Source organism: Periplaneta americana, chromosome 1 (assembly GCF_040183065.1).
Source record: "Periplaneta americana isolate PAMFEO1 chromosome 1, P.americana_PAMFEO1_priV1, whole genome shotgun sequence".
In the NCBI taxonomy this organism is placed as follows: domain Eukaryota; kingdom Metazoa; phylum Arthropoda; class Insecta; order Blattodea; family Blattidae; genus Periplaneta; species Periplaneta americana.
This window is the reverse complement of record NC_091117.1, coordinates 111,280,142-111,305,241: the sequence shown is the minus strand read 5'-3', so window position 1 is coordinate 111,305,241 and position 25,100 is coordinate 111,280,142. Positions and strand designations below refer to the sequence as shown.

The window sequence follows — 25,100 nt, the reverse complement described above, 5'->3', positions numbered from 1 at the left end:
TGTTTGTTGTCAATTTTTGTTATGGTGACGTCTAGGAAATTTATGGAGTTGTTTTCAAGTTCCAGTGTGTATTGAAGTTTTGGGTGTAATTTGTTTATGTATTGGTGTAGTTTGTGTATTTGTCTTTTGTTTCCTTTGTATAGTATGAGTATGTCGTCTACGTATCTGTGCCAGTATATTATGTTGTCTGCATATTTGTTGTGTTCATTGTTGAGTATGTATGTTTGTTCTATGTTGTGTAAAAATATCTCTGCTAGTATGCTAGATACGGGTGATCCCATTGGCAAGTTTGGGCAGTGAGCCAGTAGGTTTGTGAAGCAGCCATGAGCGAGCAAGGAAGCCAGCCTTCGAGACCGGAGTTCGACTTGAGTGGCTCCGCAACTGGGGCAGCGACCAGGTGAATGCGGCGTATCCGGAAGCCTTGGGTTCGACATGCAAGTGAACTTGAGTAACTGTAGCTACGCCCAGGCGGAAGCAACGTGTGCAGGAGTCTTGGGTTTGTCGAGCGGTGAGCTGAGTAACTGTGGCAGCGTCCTGGCAGAAGCAACGCATCCGAAAGTCTTTGGTTTGGCGTGCAGTGAACTTTATCTGAAAGTCTTGAGTTCGAAGTTTAGTGGACTGTCTCTGGAAGTCTTGGGTTCGAAATACTGTGAACTTGAGCGAATGAGCTAGAAGAACTAGCCGAGGCAAACTAACTGTGAACTGAGAACTGACAGTTTTGTTTTGTAAATAGTGCTTTGTGAACATTAGTTGAGATTAGGTGTGCATTGTTGTTCTCAATAATCCACGTGAATTGTCATTGTCGTTTGTGGAGTGCAATAATGAATACTGTGTTGCTGTGTTAAGTGGAATACCCATTGGTTGAAGGGAGTGTTTAAATTCAGAAATAGAAAGCCATTATTGTTGACAATAAAAGTAACATTATTGTTGAATTAAAATTCACAATAGGAATATCTACCTACATATCACTTCATCGAATTGAGGTTATAAATATACGAAAGTTACTACAGAAATACCTGAACTATAATATTATAGATATTAATATATGGTACATATTTATCTGGAGTATTAATAATAAATTGTTATCTAATATTAATAAGTGTATACATATGACCTTTCCTAGATTGAAAAATATAATTAAATTTACATATAAAATAGAGGCAAAAGTTTTACAAGCAGAAAATGAACATAAAGACTTAGGTATATTATTTAGGAGTATAATTTTACATTTCATAGTCATATTAATGATATTATAAATTTGTCCTATCAAAATTTAGGTTTTCTTATGAGAAATTCTTGTAAATTTAAAGTCAAAACTATAATAATTTTGTATAATTCCATTGTTCAATCTAAATTAGAGTATGCTGCGGTTATTTGGAACCCAGTTACTAACAAATATATTCTGTTAGTAGAAAACATTCAAAATAAATTTCTAAAATGGTTATATTACAGACTTATAATAATTATCCTACTTATGACAGTTATGCTACAATGCTTCAACATTTCCATTTTCCTAGTTTGCAGATTAGACGAAATTGTCAATCTTTAAACTTCCTTTATAAAATTATTAACAATAAGTTGGACTGTGTTGATTTATTTTATTATATAACATTATATGCACCTAAGCTTAATACAAAATTTCGAAATTTATTTTACATACCAAGGGCAAATACTGAATCCCACAAAAATTCCCCAGTTTTCCAAATGTTACAATTATACAATAAATTACATCCTCATTTTCAATATGAATTTCTCTAGATACAGAATTATTTGTTATCATATTTTACAGAATATTGTTGTTAGTTAATTTGAAGCTACTTTCACACCTTATATCAATCTCTCTCTTTTTTTTCTTTCTCTTTTTTCTATTTTGTTTCAGTTTTTAATAAGTATATGTTTCCTTCCTTGTTTATGTTTTATAAATTAGTTTTTCAGTCTTGAACATTGTAATTGGGCTTTGCCTGTTATGTTCAATAACAAATAAATAAAAAAATAAAAATAAAATAAATATCTATAGCATAGAATTTTAATGCAGTCAATAACTGTATTATTGGAGGCACTGGCAAATATCTATTATTCGTTTTTGTTAACAGGTCATCGAAAAGATGAGCAATCTCAATAACAGTTTTTTTTATCAAATTGGAACCATTTTTTAAAATTCTATATCATTATAAAATTCCACGGGATTGTCTTTAGGCCTAACCCTAATGTAGCACTTTCGTACATTGTCCACTAATTGTTTCACCTCTTCTGCATGTTCTAATAAATAATTTGACAACTTTCAAGACGTCCGCCATTTTTCTACAGAGTGACACTTTCGGCTCAAAGTGTGGTCGGAAGTACACTTTCATCCAAAGTGATACTTTGCATCTTTCAAAGGACAGTTTAATCGAAAGTGTCGACTATGAATATCAGCCTTAGGCATTTTAATTTTTGCGCTTCCTCCAGACAATACTGAAGAGACTCACACATTTAAATATCTATATCAGTTACTTACAAATAGCTTTAAGGAACCCAGAGGTTCATTGCCACCCTCACATAAGCCCACTATCGGTCCCTATCCTGAGCAAGGTTAATCCAGTCTCTACCGTCATATCCCATGTCTCAAATCCATTTTAATATTATCCTCCCATCTATGTCTGCCTTCTTCAAGGTCTTTTCCCTTCAAGTCTTCAAACTAACACTCTATATCCATTTCTAGATTAACCTATACGTGGTACATGCACTGCCATCTCAAACGTTTGGATTTAATGTTCCTAATTATGTTGGGTGAAAAATACAGTGCGTGTAGTTCTGCGTTGTGTAACTTTCTCCATTCTCCTATAATTTCATCCCTCTTAGCCCGAAATATTTTACTAAGCATCTTATTTTCGAACACCCTTAATCTCCCTCCCTCTCTCAAAGTGAGAGTCCAAGTTTCACAACCATAAAGAACAACCGGTAGCATAACTGTTTTATAAATTCTAACTTTCAGCTTCAAATATCTACACCACACCACCATTAAATATATGGAAAAGAGCCATACCACTTGATTAGTAACTATAAAAATATTTCATTTTTAATAACAATATTATTTTATGTAAGTTTTGTGTAGACTACTGTATAGCTGTCACTCAGTAAATATTATAGAAATGAAAATCTAACTTCAGATATTCTCTACGCCTACTTATATAACCCCAAAAGGTTTCACTTTCACATCATCAATAAAATATTAATCTGTATAATTAGTGACAATACTCACATCATGACATTCACTATAATAGTATTTCATTTTTAATGATGATAATGTCATCAAACATTCTTAAATTTTGTAGTTTTTAATATCCAATACACAGACAGTTGTACTCAGAAAATTACACACCAGAGAATCTGATCTGTAAATTCTTTTTAGTAAGTCTTGAAGTTTTTAATAACCAATATTACAGAAACGTTCTGAAAAGGTTACACAAATGAAGATTGACATATTGGCATTATGATGTCAGAGAATCTGAGCCATCTGAACTCTAAATATGTCAGCAATCCTGCAGGTCATATTCTTCATGTGATATTGTTTATTGTAGTGTGTTTGTGTTTTGTTTTATTCTGAAAAGCCATTATTTCTCAAAACTGACGACAGATGAATTTTGGAAAATAGGAAAATGATGTAGGAAAATTGCCATTTCACTATTTTTCTGAAAAGCTTTGGGTTCCAAACTACAAAATGAGGGTTGATTTATTAAATTGTGTTCAACTGTTTTCCCGTATTTTACATTACTATTTCAAATTTTATATATATATATATATAGATTATATTATATTATATTATAGTAGTCGTACCTGTATGCTTCGCTGCACTTGTTAGGAATAAATATAAAGTAATTACATAATTAAAATAGGACATTTGGTCCAGGGAACATTCGTGCTTGATAGAAGGATAAATCGTTTAATATATTACTTGATTAAAATTGTATTTAAATAATTAAAATGCGATCATTTTGGTCCATTTGGTGGAATATTAATTCCTTTAACATGTTTCTTAATTGTTATTACATGCAAATAATTAAAATATCATTTGGTTCAGAGAACATCCGTTTTTGGTGCAAGGATAATTCGTTTAACATTTTTCTAAATTAGTGTTGAATGCATCCTTTAATCAATCACTCCAAATTAATAGAATGGATTGTGTACGAAGATAATTTTTATGTTAACCTTACTGTGCATTTTTTATTTTTGTTACGTTTATTTTATTTTATTCACGCCATAACATCTGTGGTTATGTCGCGTGTTTAGAATGTGTAGGTATATCAGTAAGCCGTTTTTACTCTTGTTGAGTTCTTGTTTCTATTGTGTGTTGTAGATGGCTTGTGTCCATGTAACTTATTACAAATTTTGATTAATGTTTTTGGTATTGGTATTTAGACGGTGATGAATCATGGTATATATCTTTCCAATCCGGCATTTGCCTTTATGACTAAGGGAAATCATGAAAAACCTAAGTCAGATTGATCGGCCACAAGGTTTGAACCTGGGACCTCCCGAATGCATGTCTCAAACACTACCTTCTGAACCAGTTCACTCAGTTATATATCATTGTTTATGCTAATAAAAAAATGAGGTATGCTACATAAATATTATTTTAAGAAACACAGAAAACGAATATGGGTAAATTATGAGCGCAGGAACGCCATTTTGCGACACCTTTTAAAATAACTCAGCTCCAGTGAGCTCTATGGTAAAATGCTTATTTATTATGGGCTGTATTTTTGGTCCAGTAAAAATACTCATCTTTACAACAAAACTCTTAACTATTATGTTCTGTGAACAAAAAGAAACTTACGTGTATAACATTAGAGTATTTTATGTGGACCAAATAAAGTTGCAATAATCAAATTATACAATATTTCAACAGAATATCAAGTTTTCTGTGTGTAAAGATCTATTTTAATCTTACTTCAGTTTTCATATGTAGCATTACATCCATTTAGAGAAACAACAAATTTTAAATATTGAAGGAATTATCCAAATCAGTTAATTAGTTTCTGAGATTACTTCATACAAACACACAAACATTCTCTGTAAATTAATAGTCTATTGATAAACATCAAGGCCACCTTAAATAGATGGCATCATTTGTTTTAATTTCATTATAGCCATCGTCGTTCCTGCAATAACTCTTATGTCACATATTTATCGATTTATGTCACATATTTATCGATTTACAGATTTTTGCTCTCTTAAATAACTTAAATAGTGATACAGCAAATAATAAAATCTCCTATATGTATTTATATTTCTTTCTCTCGAAAATGTAAGAATTCACGATCTCCTATGTACCACTGCCACAGAATGAATGAATGTTTTTTTTTCTACTGAAAAATTTTATATTTTGCACAAAAGAGTTATTGCAGAAACAGTGACACTATAATCTGAGGCAGCGGTGAAAATGTATCGTATTGTTATTTTAAAAGTCTTGTATATCCTTAAATATCAATCCTATCAAATTTTGCTTAGAATAAAATTTATCAGAATTCATTTTTAATGAACGTTTGTTATGTAACATTTTTCACAAAATCAATAATAAGCGAGATATTTCGATTTATTTAATTCGAGCCCCTTTATAACCCCCCCCCCCTTTAAATTAATTATTGCAAATGCCATATAGCCTAAAATCTAAGTTACAACGAACTTATTTATATTCCAATTTTCATCTAAATCCATTCAGCCATTATCGCGTGAAAAGGTAACATACATACATACATACATACATACATACATACATACATACATACATACATACATACATACATACATACATACATACATACATACATACATACAAACAAACAAAAATTTCAAAAAAGCTATTTTCAGTCTCAGGATGAATAATTTACATGTTAACACCAATTATTTTTGGAAAAGCGAAAAATTACCAGAAAAATTTCGGTTACAGATTTATTATTAGTATATATTATATTATATTATTCTACATTGCTTTTCAGGCACACCAACCAGTGCTAGTTCTAGGAATAGTCGCAGAAGTAAATCCACATCATCATCTCGTGCCAATAGTATCACTGGTCTTGTGTTTCAGGATCAGGACTGTCTCCTATCATGTGGAGCTGGTGATGGGTTCGTATGTTGTAATTGATATTTCTATTGGAAAAGAAAATAAATACTAAATTATTAATTCCTGCAATCTTAAAAAGTGTGTTTTTATGATTCTTTTGTTATTTAGATTATTTTTTGTGATTTATATCAACAATACTTTATATCAAACAGGCTGATCAAGGTATGGGACTTAAGGAAAAATTATTCAGCATACAGGAGGGAACCTCTGCCATGTTACACATTACCATACCTTGGGAACACAGCTCGTAATGGCTTCACAAATCTCGTTTTGGATCCTGGAAAGGTCAAATTGTATGCAAATTGCATGGACAGTGTAATTTACTGCTACAATGTGGCAACATATGAGCAGAAACCAGGTAAGTTTTGATATACAGTGTCATTATCTTCATCCAAATCAATAACTAATACCTGTCACATGGCATACTTTGCAAATTGTAAAATCACTGGTATTCCTTCTTTATGCCTGTAAACAATTACTAGCCTTATGTTCATATGTCAGTCTGAGGGAAGTTCCTTACCCTGTTGTTTGTAAATGTCCCTTCTTTTTTTTCCTCTTTGAAATTTCTCGTGCCAGAACTTCAATAACATTGACAACTTTCTGATTTATTAAAAGCCTACATCTTTTCCATTACCTCAGAAGTTTAACTCTTTCCTTTTCTTTTTGAAATTCCAGAAGTGTCAAGAACTGCGTGCAGCAGCCATTTCTTTTTTCTCTCACTGGAGTTTTCTATTATCACCTTACCATCATCACACCATTGTAAGTCTGGTGCCATCCACCACTGTGGAGTAACAGCATGCTTGGCTGTGAAACGAACAGGCCCAGGTTCATATCCTAGTTGGGAGAAGTTACCTGGTTGGCATTTTTTTTTTTCCCCCTGAGGCTTTCCCTGTCAATCACTTGCAACAGAATTACTGTGTAACTTCTGGTATTGGATCTCAGACTCATTTTGCCTTCATTAAAATTTCAACTTCATCTATCATCAGTAGTTTCAAGTCTACCAGGAGATCCAGCAGATGTGGTACCATGATTCGTTTACAGATGTCACATGTTTGGAAAAACTGCACAGATCCCAGGGAGGCATAGGGGCTTTCACAGCGGACTACAGCAGACCAGACCAGGGAGTGCAGTTCCCTCATACATGGTGAATCATAGTATCTACAGTGCCGCAATCTTCAGGTCAATATAGGATGCTGAATGTAGTATGTGAATTGTGATTAGATGACATCGATGTGAGGAAGCTACAGAATATCAGTGTTCCTGTTCACACGGACTCCATCAGACCTGGATGCTGTAGTTGAATCGATAAGATGGCACCAAGCAGTAAATCACTTACTCACAAGAATGCAGTCCTACTATGAACTTCAACAAATCATCCCATAATAAGGAGGTTCCACAATAACCCTCAGGCTATGTGCTAGCCTTCTGGCCGTCCCCTGAGGAAAAAAAAAAAAACATCTGGTGCATCAAATGTCCTTGCTTCTCCAGAGAAGTCTCCCTTGCTCCCGGCTTTGAATTATCAGCTATAACTTTTCTGGGAGTGTACTTGGACATTATCCATATCTCTTCTAATTCCACAAAACATTTAAAGCTCTTTAATGAAATTTCTAGTTTTTAGCAGTTTCAGTTCTCCATTATAGCACAGTGTGCCTCTGTGCACCAGCACAGTGTGCCTCTGTGCACCAATTTCCCTTTGGTCTCCTGTCTGTGATCAACTGATCAGTTTTTGTAGGCTTAGACGTTGCTTGACAGTAATTGCTAGAGATTATTCTATCCCTTGCCTCCTATGGTCAGCTGTCACAGGCTTAAGCATCAGATTCTATAGTGAAAGTGCCTTTGCACCTTTTAATCCTGTAACTTAACACTTCTCCTGTCTCCACTTTCGCATTGAATCCTCAAATAATAGAAATGCCTTTGCATTTTTTAATCCTATCACATAATAGTTCTTTCGTCCCCCTTTTGCATGAAACCCTCAAAATTATGCTCCAAACATATTGGTATTTACATTCCTCCACAGTCTTGCTTCCTCTATAACAGAAACCAGTGACAGCAAATTATCAATTATTATTCAATAGTAGAAAATCCGATAATTTCATAGAAACTATGATATCATCCGCTGTGTGTTATTTCCTACTATCACTGTGTGAACATGATGTAAATTATTATGTCGTGAGATGTTATCATGATTGATGGATCGATAGAGTTGTAGTACATAGTATTTTAAAATTTGAAAGTTGGGTAGATCATTAGTTAAGAATCACATATGGTGATAGACGTTATGTTGAGTATAATTGATCAGTTACTCGTTCAGTTTAGCTTATACTTAGAGGAATGCAGAGAAGTATTTCACTTCTTTCCAAAGACTATGAAATTATTCTTCCTTTGTGTGTGAAGACTCGTGTAGATTGTGGAGGGAAGTGTAAGGTAAAAGACTTGAAAAGGATCTGAGAAATGTAATTTTATCCCCACGGATTTATTTGTTGTGTTTGATTGTTGTAAGTTTTCTGTTCAACAGAATATTGCTTTGATTTAATCGTAACTACTTGATTTTACTAGCTATATTGGATTGGAAGTTGCATGTTCTGAAGTTGATTTAAAATATGAATATAGTTTACGATTATGATTGTGATTTTGAATTTTGTTATGGGTAATATTTCTTGTGTACTCTTTTAATTTGATGTGGTGTATAAAATGTGTTTGATTTTGTCTTTTTTATGTCATATGGACTTGTGGTTGTTTTATGTTGTATGTATTGTGTGAAAGTTTTGTTGGGACAGTGAATTCTTCGGGGTAAGGGGACGTAGTCTCCGAAAATGTTGAAAATTTGTATATTTTATATGCTGTGCTTTTCATAAAACTTAAGAAAATGATGAATATATTACATTAATCCAATATGGTCATCGTATAGCTTACAAAAGCATTTGTGATATCATCAACGACATCACGGCCATACATTGATTCCAGGAAATTACCTAGAATTCTGCTGGCCTTCACATAATTTATCCGGCACAAGCCGTCACTGGGACTGGTCTAGTTTTTTATCCACTGTTCTACAGACTGAGCGAGTTTTCAAGTGATATACACAATAACACAACCTTTTAGACAAGTAGACAAGGATTGGCATTGTTTTGGAAGAAAAGAAGGTTAAAATATACTTATAAAGGTCTCAAACATAATCTATATATATTATAAATCATAAAAATGGCAAAATGGACTGAGTGAATTTTGGGATCACACTCTTCAATAAAATCGCTGCTTGATTTTTTAATACAAATTTCTGAGACTTCAAGGTCAGTATTTTCTTATCTTATAGCATGATATAAATAAACTCTCTTGATATTGGTTCCTCCAAAGCCTGAGTGATACAATAGGCTATAACCAGTAACTTTATAGGCCTACTGATACAGGCATTGTATACCTTCTTAACTATTACTAGAAATTGTATGATTTCTTTGTACTTCATTTTGTGTATTCGTGATATATATATTGTAATATCTTCTTAGCATAAATTGTACCCCAAAATAATTTATGTACTAAGTAATTCTGACCAAGTAATGTAAGTGACAGAGAACTGTAATGTGACAGATATATAGGATGATTCAAAAGGTTGTGCACAAACTTAAGGAACCTATAGAGGGGTCGAAATACAACTACTTTCAAATAGGAACTTATGGTTTAGGAAGTAATCCTGAATCAGTGCATGCTTGGGAATGTCAGGAACTACATTGCAGATGTAAGCTTACTTTGCAAAGAGGCATTAGATTCAATACACTATGAAATAATGGAGATGTTCCCCTGTCACCACGTTTGAATGGGGTGAGTTACAAGGTCGTCATACGAGACGTTCTTATTACTTAATCGTGCGTCATCAGATGTTCGCAAGCTTTTGAATCATTATTGTGATGTCCAATAGGAAAAACCTCTCTCCAGTTTTTAGAGGAGCAGAGTTTGCCATTATTGTGTATGCATACAGTATCCATGTCTTTGTCTTGTGATGTGAATGACAATGCATTTAATTTTTTTTTCTTACTAATAAATTATGATTTCTCAAATAAATGTACACCTATTTGCAGTCTTTCTATTGGGCAACGAATTGCCTTAGGAAATTAAAATAAGCAATTAAAAACAGAAGCTGGATAATTAAGAATGTGTGATGAGAGTTGTTACATTGTAATGTGAGTGACTGTGGAAAGACCCATCATAGTGCATCCAAGGTAATAGGCCCACTCAGTAGCTTCGAGAAGTCTTTTCATCGGTTCTTCTTCTATGTGGTATATACTTTACAATTTGGGATGCTAGCCTGTTTCTGTGCATGTGTTATACATGTTGGATCCAATTTTCTGTGTATTTTTTAAATGTTATTAGTGACTGGTTTGACATTGAGTCCTGTTACAATTTCCACATTATTTTTATAATATTGCTAAGTATAGTTTGCTGTCCTCCTCAGAAACCTCATTTCTGCTGCGGTGATTCTTGAATTATCAGCTTCTTTAATTTTCCAGGTTTTGTATCCATGTAAGAATGTTGGGATGGCAAAGGTGTTATATATTTTCAATCTCGTGTGTTTTTGTACTTGAGTTGTTCTGAATGTTTTGTTGTTGATCCCTGTTATCTGAAGGAATTCTGATATTTTGTTTATTATGTTTTTCTCATTTTCATATATTAGACATCCAAGGTAATTGAAACAGTTAGCTTGTTCAATAATAGTATAATTTGTTACATTTTTGCATCTAATTGGGTCTCTTTCCTTGATTTTATTTTATTTGTTAAGATTTTTAAACCATATTTAATAATTACTTGTTGCAAATTGTGGGTGAAAATTTGTAGTTTATCTTCTGAACCTGCTATTACAACTTGGTCGTCTGCAAAAAGTATTGTTTGGATTTCCTTGTTTCTTGAAAGTTTTATACCACTTATATTTTGTTGCTTCCATTCTGTAATATTTGGTTCATATATATATATATATATATATATATATATATATATATATATATATATTGATTGAAGTGGGAGACATGGGGCAGCCTTGGCAAACTCTTATATTAATATGTATTGATTCTGTTAACCTCGGCTATAGCTGTAAATAATGGATCAGAGATGTTTGTTTCCTTAGTATCTTGAAAAGGATTGGTCTTCTGATTTTGTCGAAAGCCATATTATGATGTAAAAAAAAAAAGGAAATATGTATCTAAATTGGATTCTCTTCTTTTCTCTAATGGCACTTTCAAGGTGAAAGCAGCATCAATGCAAGAGCATCCCTATCGAAAACCACATTGAGAGCCATTTAAAAACTTCTCAGTAGCTTTTACTTTAGTATTTGTGCATACATTTTGTTGCAAGTATTTAGAAGACTTATGCTTCTATAGTTTTCAGGATTTTTTCTATTTCCTTTCTTAAATATTGGAATGACTATGGCAGTCATCTGTTCCATTGCAAATATTTCTGTAATGTAAATGTTACTTGGAAAATTTAGCAGTCTTGTTTGGAATTTTCTTGAGGCATATTTATGTAGTTCGGATTGCATATTGTCTTTTCCTGGAGCTTTTCCATTTTTTAGATTATTTAAAACAAATACCAGTGCTTCACTTTGGATTTGATAATCACTATATTTAGCAGAGTTCCAGTTGTGTTCCTCAAAATTTTCGTCATTTCATAAGTCTGTAATAATCAGAAAACTTTGTCTTTTCTATTTGACATATTATACGTCCAGATTCCCTCATAGTTTGATGTCTCAAAAATAAAACTTTTAACATGGTGTCATAGTAAGAAATCCATTGTAGTTAAATCTGGGGAGCATGCTGGCTGTTGAGCTTAGTCTTCTCTTTCATTCCATCTCTCAGGAAAACGCTGATTGAAATATTCACGAACTCCATATGTAGAATGTGCCTGGCTACCATAATGCTGCAGCCACATGTTTTCACGAAAAACAAGTGGAATGTCCTCCAGTAACTATGGGAGCATCTGTCTCGGAAATTGGTAATGAATTTTTAAAGTAGACAATATTGATTTATGTTCCTTTACTCCTTACAACACCCTTTACCAGTCCTAATAGTTTAATGCAAAGTTACGGAAACACTATATAAATTTATATTCAGCAGTGTATTATCTTGTATTAAGGAAAATTGTAATAAGCCATTGTTATAGCTATCTTTTTTTTTCTGTAACCAGTTGCCACCTACACAGGCCACCAGAATGCTACATTTTATGTCAAATCGTGCCTGAGTCCTGATGGATTATACCTAGCCAGTGGTTCAAGTGATGATCGTGCATATATTTGGAATACAAATGGTTCAAAAAGACCAGTGGCATGCCTTGTGGGGCATGGGGCAGAAGTGACCAGTGTGCAGTGGTGTCCTGTCGGTGATACTAAGGTAAGTTTTCCATTGTCTTATCATTTTTTAAGGATGTTATATTTCGTTTCATATTCGAGAGTTTTACAGTAATATAGACTCTCATTTTGTGTATTTATTATTTCATGTACATACTACTGTTTGAAATTATAGCTACTTGTAATGTCGTTATTTATTCATTATTTCATTGTCCTATAATTGGACTAGAATGGAAAGAAAAAATATTTGCAGGTGCTGTTAATCGAACAAAGACTTTTCATGTCCATATACTTCATATATCATAAACTCGTATCTCTTGTTATGTGTAGAAACGTACCTGATGTAAATTAGGGTGACCAGATTTTCAAAATAAAACAACAGGACACTTATTAAAGTTGACATGAATCAATATTTTGTCTAAACATTCATTATTATTTGTGTTTATATAATATCAGTGAACAAAAAGATCCAGTTTTATTTATTTTAAAGTAATAAATACTACACTGTTTACAGTAACTAGGCTAGAGGCCTAATAATTATACATAATAGAGTAACATGAATACTTGGCTTAAGTCATTCTGTTTATACTAGTCTGGATTAATTAGGTTAACTTATCTGTTTAAAAATACTTCAGATTAATTGGACCTTATGTTATATCTATGTCACTATATTCTGAACTTGTTTCATAACAAAATTTTTGCCTCATATTACTTTTAACTATTTTAACATTCTCCATAAAGATCAACTGTACAATCAGCATCATATTTCTTTGATGAGTGAATTTTATCTAGAAGTGTTAGCCTTTCCTTCAGGAAAATATAGAAGTCCATGTAAGACACATTTTTGAAATGACATTTTGTGATTAACATTGCCTTTACTGAATTCATTACAGTGCCATCTGATGGAACTAGTATAAAATTGACCAATGTTTGACGTGATTATTAAATAGAATAAAAGCGAAAGAATTATTTTAACAATAATTTAGGGAAACGGGAGGCAATTTAAAAAAAAATGAGACATTTGGTGTCTTGAGCATACTTCTCTTGTGACAGGGGATAAGAGACTGAAAAAAAGGACAATCCCATTAAAAATGGGACATCTGGTCACCCTAATGTAAACAATTGCACGTGTAGCCATTCTTTTTGTCAGATTGAGTACTTGGAACTATCATGTAGTGCAGCTTGTAAAACTGTAGTGTTATTTGAATTCTGTACACTTGAATCCTCTGCCTAATGGATTCTCGGCTACACAAACACTGCAGAAAGACTTCTTGATCTCACTGTATAATTTTATTATGTTTCAAAATAGAATCTTAATTGTTACAGAGAAATGCATATAGGCAAATGGAATTTACATTTTGAAGATGGTTATTCATGAGTGTACCTTTAGAGAACAGGTGTGCACTTCACAGCTATTCTTTCAGTGACGGATGTGACATATACACAGTTTTAGAGGTTAATTTTTAAAAATGAAAATAGATTTTTTGGATGTTTCATTCTCACCTCATCTCTCTGCAGTCTTCCTTAGACTCGTGTGAATTTTCATCATTACTTTTAAAATTTTAATTGCGTTCTAGCAGATGTGACAAAAATGTCACTAACAGTTCATTTTATATTAGCTTAAAAATCTGTTTATCCTTTTGAATAATTGTAGGTACCTTACAAATTCTTTACTGGTACCTAAAGGATGACACTATCTGAGTTAATGATGACACTATCTGTGTTAAGTTTCATGATAATTTATCTTTATTAACTCTGCATCAGTCGTGCACTCAGGGTTGCATATTTAGTCGCACATGGAATTTTGTTCTGCAGAATAATAACAAAGTAACAAAGATAAATTCCCCCAAAAAAGAATTAATGCGTTACAAAATTAGATTAATCCATGACGACAGTGTACGCTGGCTTTATCAAAAAAGACTTGAACAAAAAATGTTAGAAATACTTGAAGATGAAGACATTCACAAAGAATGGGAAAATATTAAAACTCAAATATCACAGGCAGCCACGGAGAGCATCGGAAAATATAAGGCTTTCACACAAAAGAAAAAATTAAGATCATGGGATGATGAAATTAAGGAGATCATAAAAAATATAAATATAGCTTATAGAAAATACCTTCAAACAAAATCCGTTAATGATGAAATAGATTATAAACATAAAAGGATGATAGCTAACAGAGAAATTAGAAAACGACACAGGCAATCATGGAAAGAGTTTATATCTTTTTTAGAAACTGACATTTATAAAATGAAACCCAATACATATAAAATGTTAAAATACATTAACAGAGACATAAAGGAATCTGCCAAGATAAACCCTTGCCCCAAAATAGAAACATTCCTAGACTTTTACAAAAACTTACGGAACAATCCTACTTTTGATTCAAAATTCTGGGACACAAAAAACCCAGATGAACAATGCATTACAAAAGAAGAACTACAAGAAGCATTAAAGAAAACGAAAAATAGTAAATCACCTGGAGAAGATAACCTAAATTCAGAATTGTATAAATATGCAGGAGATCTGTTTCAAGAAAGATTACTAAGATTTCTAAACAGAATATATCTGACTGCCATTTTACCGGAAGAATGGAAAAATAGTGTAATTATTCCCATATATAAAACAGGAGATAAACAGAAGGTTGAAAACTATAGAGGGATTAGTATCCTCAACACATGTTATAAGATATTTAGTAGGATTTTAAATGAAAAATTAAAAAAAAAAAAAAAAACATGCTGAAACTTTCCTTCTGGAGTGTCAAAATGGCTTTAGAAAAGGAAGATCATGTGTAGATCCATTATTTAGTATCAAACTGTTGTTAGAAAAAAGAAGAGAATTTAATTTAGAAACCCATATAGCTTTTATTGATTTTGTGAAAGCTTTTGATAAAGTCCGAAGAGACCTTTTATTCGACATATTACAAGATAAAAATATTCCAAATTTGCTATTACAAAGTATAATAGAAATCTACACAGACAGCAAAATAAGTGTCAAAATAAATAACTGTATATCCGAAAGAAAATTAGTTAATAATGGAGTTCGACAAGGTTGTCCACTATCACCAACTTTATTTAATATTTATATAAATGAAGTTATTTTAAAATGGAACCAAATCTACACATCAGGAATCAAAATAACCAGTGCTCTGACATTAAATACCTTACTCTATGCCGATGATCAAGTCATAATTTCCAATTCAGAGGATAATTTACAAAGAGGATTGTATACATTAAATAAAATATTAAAAGATTTTGGGATGGAAATTTCAGCACAAAAATCAAAAGTAATGGCATTTTTAGGACAAGACCCAGTCAGAAGTAAGATAATACACAATAACCAATGCCTCGAACAAGTGCAAAATTTCAATTATCTGGGTTGTGAAATATCTTATCAAAATGAAAAAGATGTGAACAAGAAAATTACCAAATTTACACAAATTCTAGGAATAATAAACAATACATTAAAAGCTAAATTAGTACAAAAATCTACAAGAATAAAAATATATAATACACTAGCATTACCCTCCCTTTTATACGGAAGCGAGATTTGGTCATTAAAGAAAAAAGACATGAACAGAATCAAAGCAACGGAAATGAAATTTTTCAGGAGGACAGCAGGATATACTCTTTTAGGCCGAAAAAGGAATGAAGAAATTTTAGAACAGTTAGAAGTAGAGTCAGTAGAAGAAAAAATCAGCGGATACAATATAAACCTAGAGGACATCGTCGACCAGAAAGACCTTTAAGAAGACTGCTAGATGGGGCCAAAACAGGTCTACAGAGGCCTAATTCGTGAAGGATGATGATGATGATGATGATGATGAGAATAATAATTGGGCAAAACTGCTATAATATTTAAATTAATATGATTTATATTTTTTAATATTGGCTGAAATATTAGTTCTAATAATTTTGTATGTTTTATTAAGTTTATTATAAAGTGTTACATGTTTACAATGTAGTAATATTTTAATAAAATATTAATTTTAATACATCAATAATAATTAGGAATAAAATCACATACATTTTATTTGAATTATGTAAGATGCGTAATCATCTTTTTATTCTTATTGATAGGCTAGTGACACATATAATAGTAAGTAATGAGAAACATTTGGACATAAGTGTATGTATTATGCAAATCTAGACAAGGAATATGTGAAAGACAAACAGAAGAGTACAAACATAACAAAAAATCAGAAATACGAATAACAGAATGAGGGTTTTGCACCATAGGCCTACATCTTAAATGTCCTCGTGTCCATTTTGTTGTTGTTGTTCTTCTTCTGGACCTTGCTGATTACACACCTTGCAGTATGCAATGGTTTCCTTATACACCCTGCACACAAACTTTTGGCACTTGATACAGTAGTTTGTCATCCATTTTTCTTTCCTACTGGAGAAAGCATAACATTCCAAATCTGGAACTGGATCAAGCACATCAGGTAACTCCTCTGGTATTCCTGCCAAGTTTCGTATAGTCGATTTTAATTCTCTTGACAGGTGTTGCGAATTGATCCTTGCCTTCACATGGTAAGCAAAGTTGTTTTGTTAGAATTTTGAAATAGTCTCTCCTATTCATATTGTTTCGAGTGTTGGCCTGGAAAGTTATATAACTGTTTACACAGCGATGTTCATCATAGCAAAAAAAGAGAGCTAATGACCATCTATTAGTTTTTCTAGCTACAGAATATGTTGCTTTCATTTCGTCCATCATATCTATGTCTCCCTTATTGGTGTTGTAGAGTGATAGTATTTCAGATTTTCTTGCTTCTCCAGTGGATCCATCAGGTTCATGGAAGAGATCAGATTCACCACCTGGTTTTTCTTTGGTACTCATGAAAGAAGAGTCATATTTTCACCAAAATCAAACAAACTACTGCTGGACTCTTCATGTCGCTTTCCTTTGCTAAATATAGCGGGTATTTCTCTTTTATTCTTCCTCAGAGTGGCCATTAGAGATAGTCTGTGATGTCTCTGTAGTTCGTCAGCCAGTGAACCAGGAAATGAACTGGTTGTCAGTAGCCAAATGGCTCTGTTCCTGATATAGGTTCTACTAATCTCAGTACAATCTGATGGGGTCGATTATTCTTTTGAAATGTCCATCCAGTTGCTATCCTGTGTATACTTCAATGTTGACGGCATAAAAAATCTGGCGTCTCACAAGGAAAATATCTTCATGCCATACTTCACTGGTTTCAACTTCATGTAGATCCAGAAACTGCAGCACTTTGAAAAGGGTTCGAGCATCTCATCAATGGTAATATAATCACCGAAATAATTGCAATTTTTATATGAGTTGAATTCTTCAAAAATCTCCCCAAGGGGTTCAACTTGTCGAATTTTTTCGACTTTTTTCTTCTCATCTCTGTTTGCTTTGTTATCAAAACAAAGAGCTGCCAAGAGGAATCTAAGCCTTCTAAGAGACATTGTTGCTGGAAAAACTGAATTCCAGTTCCATTCTTAGTGTAGAGATCATCCAGATTTTGATGGGAGAATTTCATTACTCCCGCAAGGCATAAAAGTCCCAACAAGGCCTTTTTTTTCTGTAACATTTGTTCTTTAGGCATCCCTTTCTCTACTAAAAGCATTCCTATGTGCATCAATCCATTGGTTAGTAAATTCAACAATTCTCTCCAACATACAGGCAGAAAGAATAAATCCTAACAATGAATCAGTGTCTTAGCACCCCACTTAACAGAATGGGCATTGAAATCACCAATCATTGTTTTATTTTAAATGTTCAGATTTTCAAAACTTATAGTATTCCCTGGAGGGCTATACATTGCATAGAGTTTGAAGCAGTTGCTGTGTTTCCATATCTTCACTTTTACTATTTCGGTTAAGTCTTGAGAGTTGCCCATTTCTTTTATGATTTGGAAATCTGCAATTAAATATTGTTCTTGATACCAATAAGACTTCTACTAGCCACTTGCCTATATTTTGGTAAAGAATAGAGTGTGTAACCTATAAACTGATAATGTGTAAATTTTTCATTACTGATGTTTGAATCCATAATTTTTAAAACATCAATGTTTTTATTAATCTGAAGAAGATGAAGTTTTGTCTTCTTGTCTTGGGACATACCTCCAGCATTCCACTGGAGGATCTGTAGTTGTTGTTTCGTTCTGAGAACAGTTTCCTTTTTGTGCAGAAGTAGCGCCTTGCCGAGTTGTAGATTTTTTAGCCATTGTGTAATGTTATAAATCTTTCCAGGTGCACCACAGGAAGGTAAGTCTACACACACCCTACATAGACTACATACATACATACTACATACATACATACATACATATATACATAAAATTTCAAATATTCAGTAAACCCATAAATGCTCAGTTATTGCCTGTGAAATGCAACAATAAAATAAAACTGATTGTACTGTATGTAATGTAAATGGTGCAATTTAAAAATCTCGATACACCTCGAAATTACACCAACTAAATAGGCAACTTTATTTAGCCATGCATGGAATTCTTCTCCGCAAATTGCACTCTTCAAATAAAATGTCCAGTGCTCCCTAATAGTTCGGGACAGAATGAAAATTTGTATTGTAGTATAAAAAGGCAGCTAGACAAGAGATCTAAAGAATACAGTTGAAGATAATGGAAATATCTTAATGCAGAACAAAATTAAGCTGGCGGCTAAAGCAGGTTTAAAAATAATAATTTTATTTTCTGTAATGGATGTGACAAATAACACGTACAACATGTTTTTATTTTATTTTACGCGGAAAATTAATGCTTCACGAAGATTCTATGAACACATTAAGCTATGAGATATTCAGAAATATTGCTTCACATTATTATTTTATTTTCACAGCAGGTAAATAATTTTACTTTTTTAGTATGAGGTGTATGTTATAAAAGAATGGCTATACAGTACAGAAATTTATTTTCATCAGTGACTTCTCTTATTACATCACTACACTGTGACATGGATAGAAGATACACATGGTCGAAAATTGATGAGGACAGTGTGTTTTGTATTCTGGAAGTGCCAAAGAGTGGTCTTCCTGAATTCTATTGAATGCATCCAGCTGATTATGCATTTGATATGCTTATGAGAAAAAGAGTGTAGTTTTTAAACAGACGAAAGTAAAAGTGTACAGTTGTCAAAAAAAAAAAAAAAAAGTGGCCTCACTCGTGAACAGCAAATATTTCCTAAGTCCACTTCGGGTCATGGTGATGTTACACGATTCATATGCTTGTTGTAGAAGCAATTCCGGAACTATGGAATTAGTCCATATCTGCATCTCGTAGACCAGCAGTAGGATGTTCGCTTGATGATTTGAAGGTTAGTTCGGGCCTTGTTCAAGTTTTCATTTTATTTTTGAATCGTTCTATAGTTATATAAATAATATTCAAATTATAATTTATATTCTGTTATCGTTCTTTAGTGTTATAAATAATATTCAAGTTACCATTTATATTCTATTATCGTTCTTTATTGATATAAATAATATTAAAGTTATAATTTTTTATATTCTGTTATCTATCTTTAGCGATATAAATATTCTGTATTTTATATAGGTAATTATTATAATATAAATAACCATTTTTGTTTTATTAAAAAAATTAATTATATATTACATAATATCTTATATTAATTAAACAAACCGATATTTATAATTTATATTCTGTTAATGTTATTTAGCGACATAAATAACATAAATTTAATATTATGTTTGGAACAATACAGTTGCATAATACTGGTGTTAGTTTTTTCTTTTTATATTATTACATTATACTATCTTGAAACACAATAAAATGAAAAGGAGTGACGAGGAATTGAACCTGAAACGTTGACATCTAAATTTCGACGTTCTTCCGACTGAACTACAAGGACAAAAGTATGGAAACATTTGCGGAAAAATTGGCCCAATCCCCCTCCAAGATTTTCTGATGATTTGTAGAAGCTCGTCCAGGATCCGAGGGGCAAAGGCTAATTGGGATTTCTTGGTATCTAATTGGGTCAAAAATCCTGATAGAACTAATATTTAACCCTTGCGGTGAATTTCGGTGAAGTCCGGAGGGCCCAATAATCAAACCCACTCTCTTCACCTCCACGCTTGGGCCCCCTGGGATCTATTAAAATTCGAAAGAGACAGTGGCGTGCAGAAAGCAACAGGAAATTACCGCATTTATCTTTCCCAAGAAAAACTGCAAACATGAGCAAAGGAAGCTTTTAATAGAAAAAGGAGCATTTTCTGCGGACCTCTGGAAAAATAACTAAGGAAGAGACTAGTGAAGTGCTTTGTGTGGAGTGTGGCGCTGTAGAGGGAAGAAACATGGACATTACGACGAAATGAAGAGAAATGAATAGAAGCATTTGAAATGTAGATGTGAAGAAGAATGGACCATGTGAAGTGAACAGAGAGAATAAGAAATGAAGTTGTGTTGGAAAAAGTGGATGAAGAAAGAGTGATGCTGAAATTGATTAGAAAGAGAAAAAGGAATTGGTTGGGTCATTGATTGAGAAGAAACTGCCTACTGAAGGATGCACTGGAAGGAATGGTGAATGGGAGTAGAGTTCGGGGCAGAAGAATATATTAAATAATAGACGACATTAAGATATGTGGATCATGTGCAGAGACTAAGAGGAGGGCAGAAAATAGGAAAGATTGGAGAATGCTGGGTTTGCAGTTAAAGACCTGCCATGGGCAGAACATTTATGTATGTACAGGATGCTTGAAATGTCATGGCTGAGAAGAGTCACTATTTGAAAAGACTCTAGTCGATTCCATGCCCACTTGACTGCAAGATGTGATCGAGAAGTGGGGAAGATAGAACTAAATATTGAATCGTGGCTTTTTTTTTTTTTTTTTTTTTTTTTTTTTTTTTTTTGAACGCTTAAAATTGTTTGAATGTTCTAAGGCAGACGCTAGTAAGTTTGTTTTGTTTATGCCACAAAAGATATTTTTGTTGTAAATAAAATCTTTTTTTCTTTCCATTTGCAGCCATAATGTCATAATAAATAATGATAAAGTTATGCCATAATACATTCATGAACCTGATGTTAATTATTGAAATAATCATAAAAGATAGAGGAGCAATTATGTATATTTTGTCTCTCTCTCTTAAAAACAAAACAAAAAAGAACATAAAAAGCACTAGGTTGTATTTGAACGCAGGACCTCACAAATATCAGACCGGACTGCTACCATTATGCTATTAAGTAACACACAGAATACTTTAATTATAACTGTAGATATCAGGCAATGTGGTCCAACAACATGTAACATCTCCTGTCTCCAAATTGTAGTGAAGATACCCGAAGGGAACTTTGCTTCTAGAGAGTGGCCACTTTTTCTTTTGACAACTGTACATGTAAAAAATATTGCAGTGAATGTGTAGGCTATAGTGTTAAGTACAAAAGTGAATAACATTTAAGAAGAATAATTCTAAGTCAGGTTTATAGAGTTCTGCATTTTTATAATGAGTAATGATACTTTGTCCCAAAGATCCTAGAAGTAGTGCCAGCATCATATATTATCATGCCAGTCACTGTATATGTTTGCATGTGGATTCAGCTTATTTGTTAATGTCAGATACTTTCTTACATAAAGCAAATAATAAAGAAATTTCATGTTTGTTTGAATTTTAAACACTAGTACGATCTAGAGTTTACCTCCTCTCCACACGTGAGTCATTCCACATCAAATCGCACAAATTTAACCTCGAATTGACTTCCATGTCTCTGATTTAGATAAAACAAATTTTACACATTCTATGGATTGAAAAAATAAATACGTGTTTTATTATTGTTGTCTATATCGATTATTGCAGTAGATATGTGTTATCAAAGATTCTGAAATAGTTCGTGCATCATTATTGTTAAACGTGATTATCTCCACTAATAATCACCACAGAGATTTGCTCTTTGTCTCAATTTGAAGGTGACAGTACATACTTTGTTCTTCGCATAATAATATAAAAATATAAGTTTGTAACTTTGTTTTAAAAATCATTTAAACACATAAAAATATGTTTTAATGGCAGCGGCTTACTTTAAAATAACAGAAAAAAATTTAACCACCCTTAAAAAAATCAGAATGCTACTCTGAGCTGTTGATGAATAATTAAATGATTCACCAAGCTGCGCGTCTTGAGTTCACGGGCTGCATAAGTACTGTTGCAAGGTGATGTGCAGGTGCAGCTCCGGATGAGAGTCTTGTGACCACTTTACATTGTTCTACGGTCAGAATATCACTCTTTCACGTAATTTATGTAATATAGTACTGTATTTAAATATTGTTTTTGTAAAATATACACTTGTAAGAATGATAATTACAGTTTATACAGCACTGCACTTTCAAAACTAATCACCTACAATCAATTCTATTTAATGTCCACCACATTACTCTCACTTCGAAGTGAATAGTTCTTTATTATGGCTTGAGATTTTGTCAGTGGAACAAAAGAATGAGTTGTAAGATAGCTCGTACCATTTTTGCTTGTTGGTACCTTTAGTAGAAATATGGCTATATTATTTGTATTCACTAATGGTAAAAATTTGAAAGGAATATTATAAATAATATTAATTCCATCAAGCATTAATTTAACATTTTCGTGATGAACATAGACACAAACTGAGTGCGTGCCACTTGTTCCAGGGAGTACACATTCCTTTGGTCTGAGTTGAAAAATTTTTGAAAACCCTATTTTGATATACAGATATTGCTCTTTGAAACACTGGTAAGTTTTCTTAAGATTACATAGTATTAATCTTTTCTATTTTTTTAATTCTCTTTCCATCTTCTTTAACTGAAACACAATTCTTTTTGTCAGCCATAACCCTCCTCACATCATCAGAATTTTAAAATTGAACAACCTCTCTACTATTAAATGTTCCCAAACTTTTGCCCGATTTAGGATTAGGAATAGCCAAAATCCCCTTTTCTGTTCCTACTTGTTTAGAAATTCGTATCATGTGAGTGATGATATTAAAATGCTGTTGAATTTTACTATAGCACAAACTTTAAAAAATTGTTAATATTAATTGTATTTTGAGCTTTCTGCCATCTGTTTCATGGAGAAGTCTATCGGTTTCTGTATTATATCTGAATTATTTGAATTTTCAGCTGAAATTGTCTCTTCTGTGATGTGAAATATTTTATGTTTAAGTGTATCTGTAACTTTCTGCATTTTTTGTTTTGGATATTTTTTTAGATAATTTTGTCTTCTTTATTGGTGATTCTCAATCATCACTAAGCTCACACATATCTTCAATATATTATTTTTAAAGTTATTTCTTACTCGGAAGCAATCTGAAATCAGCGTATTCTATGTAAAATATAATAAATTATATATATATATTTTTTTTTTTTTGCATTTTTAAAGTAAGCTGTTATAAAAAATGATTGTTTAAAAAGTGACCCTCTAAAATAACCCCATCAGTAAATCAATTAATATAATATTCCATTAGTTACCATTTCAAATGACACCAATACTCAACATGCATAGAATCTTAACAATGAGCATTTTCATACTGCGTTGTGCATGAATTTGTCGTATAATTAAAAGAGTATAAATAGTAAAATATTAAAGTATGATCCCAGAAAAAAATTGCAGACCTCATATTTTGATCTGCAGAACATATTTTAGAAGATTTAAGCAAATACTAAATGGTTGTTTCGTATACAGGTGTTTGATTTGACGTGGAATGACTCACGTGCACACAACACATCATGGTACCTACTCCGAAAGACTTAGGAATTATTGTTAGATAAATTAAAGGGAAACTGCTCAGTGTTGAAGGGACATTACATGCTTTTAGAACTAGAGGTTATCTGTTTATTTACGTATAATAACACCGCACCACTGATAATGTATTATTCCCTCTCGCTGCGGCTATCGCAGCTGTATGCTCCGGCATGGTGTCTCACTCAATCCGACCTGAACACACCATCAGTAAATTATTTGCAAAGCGACTTCTTATTCGAATAGCATTATAATACCAACGCAGTTCTACGTAAATCATTTCAAAGAATATAATGATATTTTTTTCCCTTTTTAGAAGTAGGCCCTTGATATATAAAAACGTATTTTAAAAATATAACCCCCTAAAAGGGGCCCATTTTATGTTTTGATTGAACACTAAAAATTAGTATATAATACTGCAATTATTGCATTTTAAAGTGATATAAATACGGAATTTCTACGATTTATAGAATCTTCAGTATAACCATTTTCATAATATGTTGCACCCTAATTTACGGAAAAAGTAACATTTAATAAATGACTAAATAAATGTGTCAGCCCAAAAAAATTACACACTGGTTATATAATTTAATCAATTGAATATATAAACAAAAATTGGAGCAAATACTAAGTTGTCATGTTTCATAGGCATTCGATTTGACATGGAATGACTCACATGTGCGCGCATGCACACACACACACACACACAGTGGAAGTGAAACCCTGCAGATTTGCAGAGAGAATAGCTCATGTTGTATGTAACAAAAAAGTGTAATACCTCATATTCGTGGAAAGTTTATAATTTTCTGTACCTTACAACGGACTCCTTTCAGAGTCATTCTTATTAGACGAATTAATTTTCATAGAAGATTAAACTCTAACATTGCGAGAATCAGTTATTGTTTCCTATCTATACTGTCATATGCAGCTTTGAAGTCTACAAACAAGTGATGTGTATTAAT

The 25,100-nt window shown here is 32.5% G+C and overlaps 1 protein-coding gene across 3 annotated transcripts in view; it reads left to right on the top strand.

Annotated features, from left to right (window-relative positions):
* Positions 1–25,100, top strand: part of l(2)dtl (WD40 domain-containing protein denticleless) — a 94,103-nt gene that overhangs the window by 61,704 nt on the left and 7,299 nt on the right. For all 3 annotated transcript variants that reach the window (XM_069825856.1, XM_069825846.1, XM_069825865.1), the window contains 3 exons: positions 5,979–6,108; positions 6,259–6,464; positions 12,275–12,477. In XM_069825856.1, the coding sequence (XP_069681957.1) occupies positions 5,979–6,108; positions 6,259–6,464; positions 12,275–12,477 (539 nt within the window). The remainder of the gene's footprint in view (positions 1–5,978; positions 6,109–6,258; positions 6,465–12,274; positions 12,478–25,100) is intronic.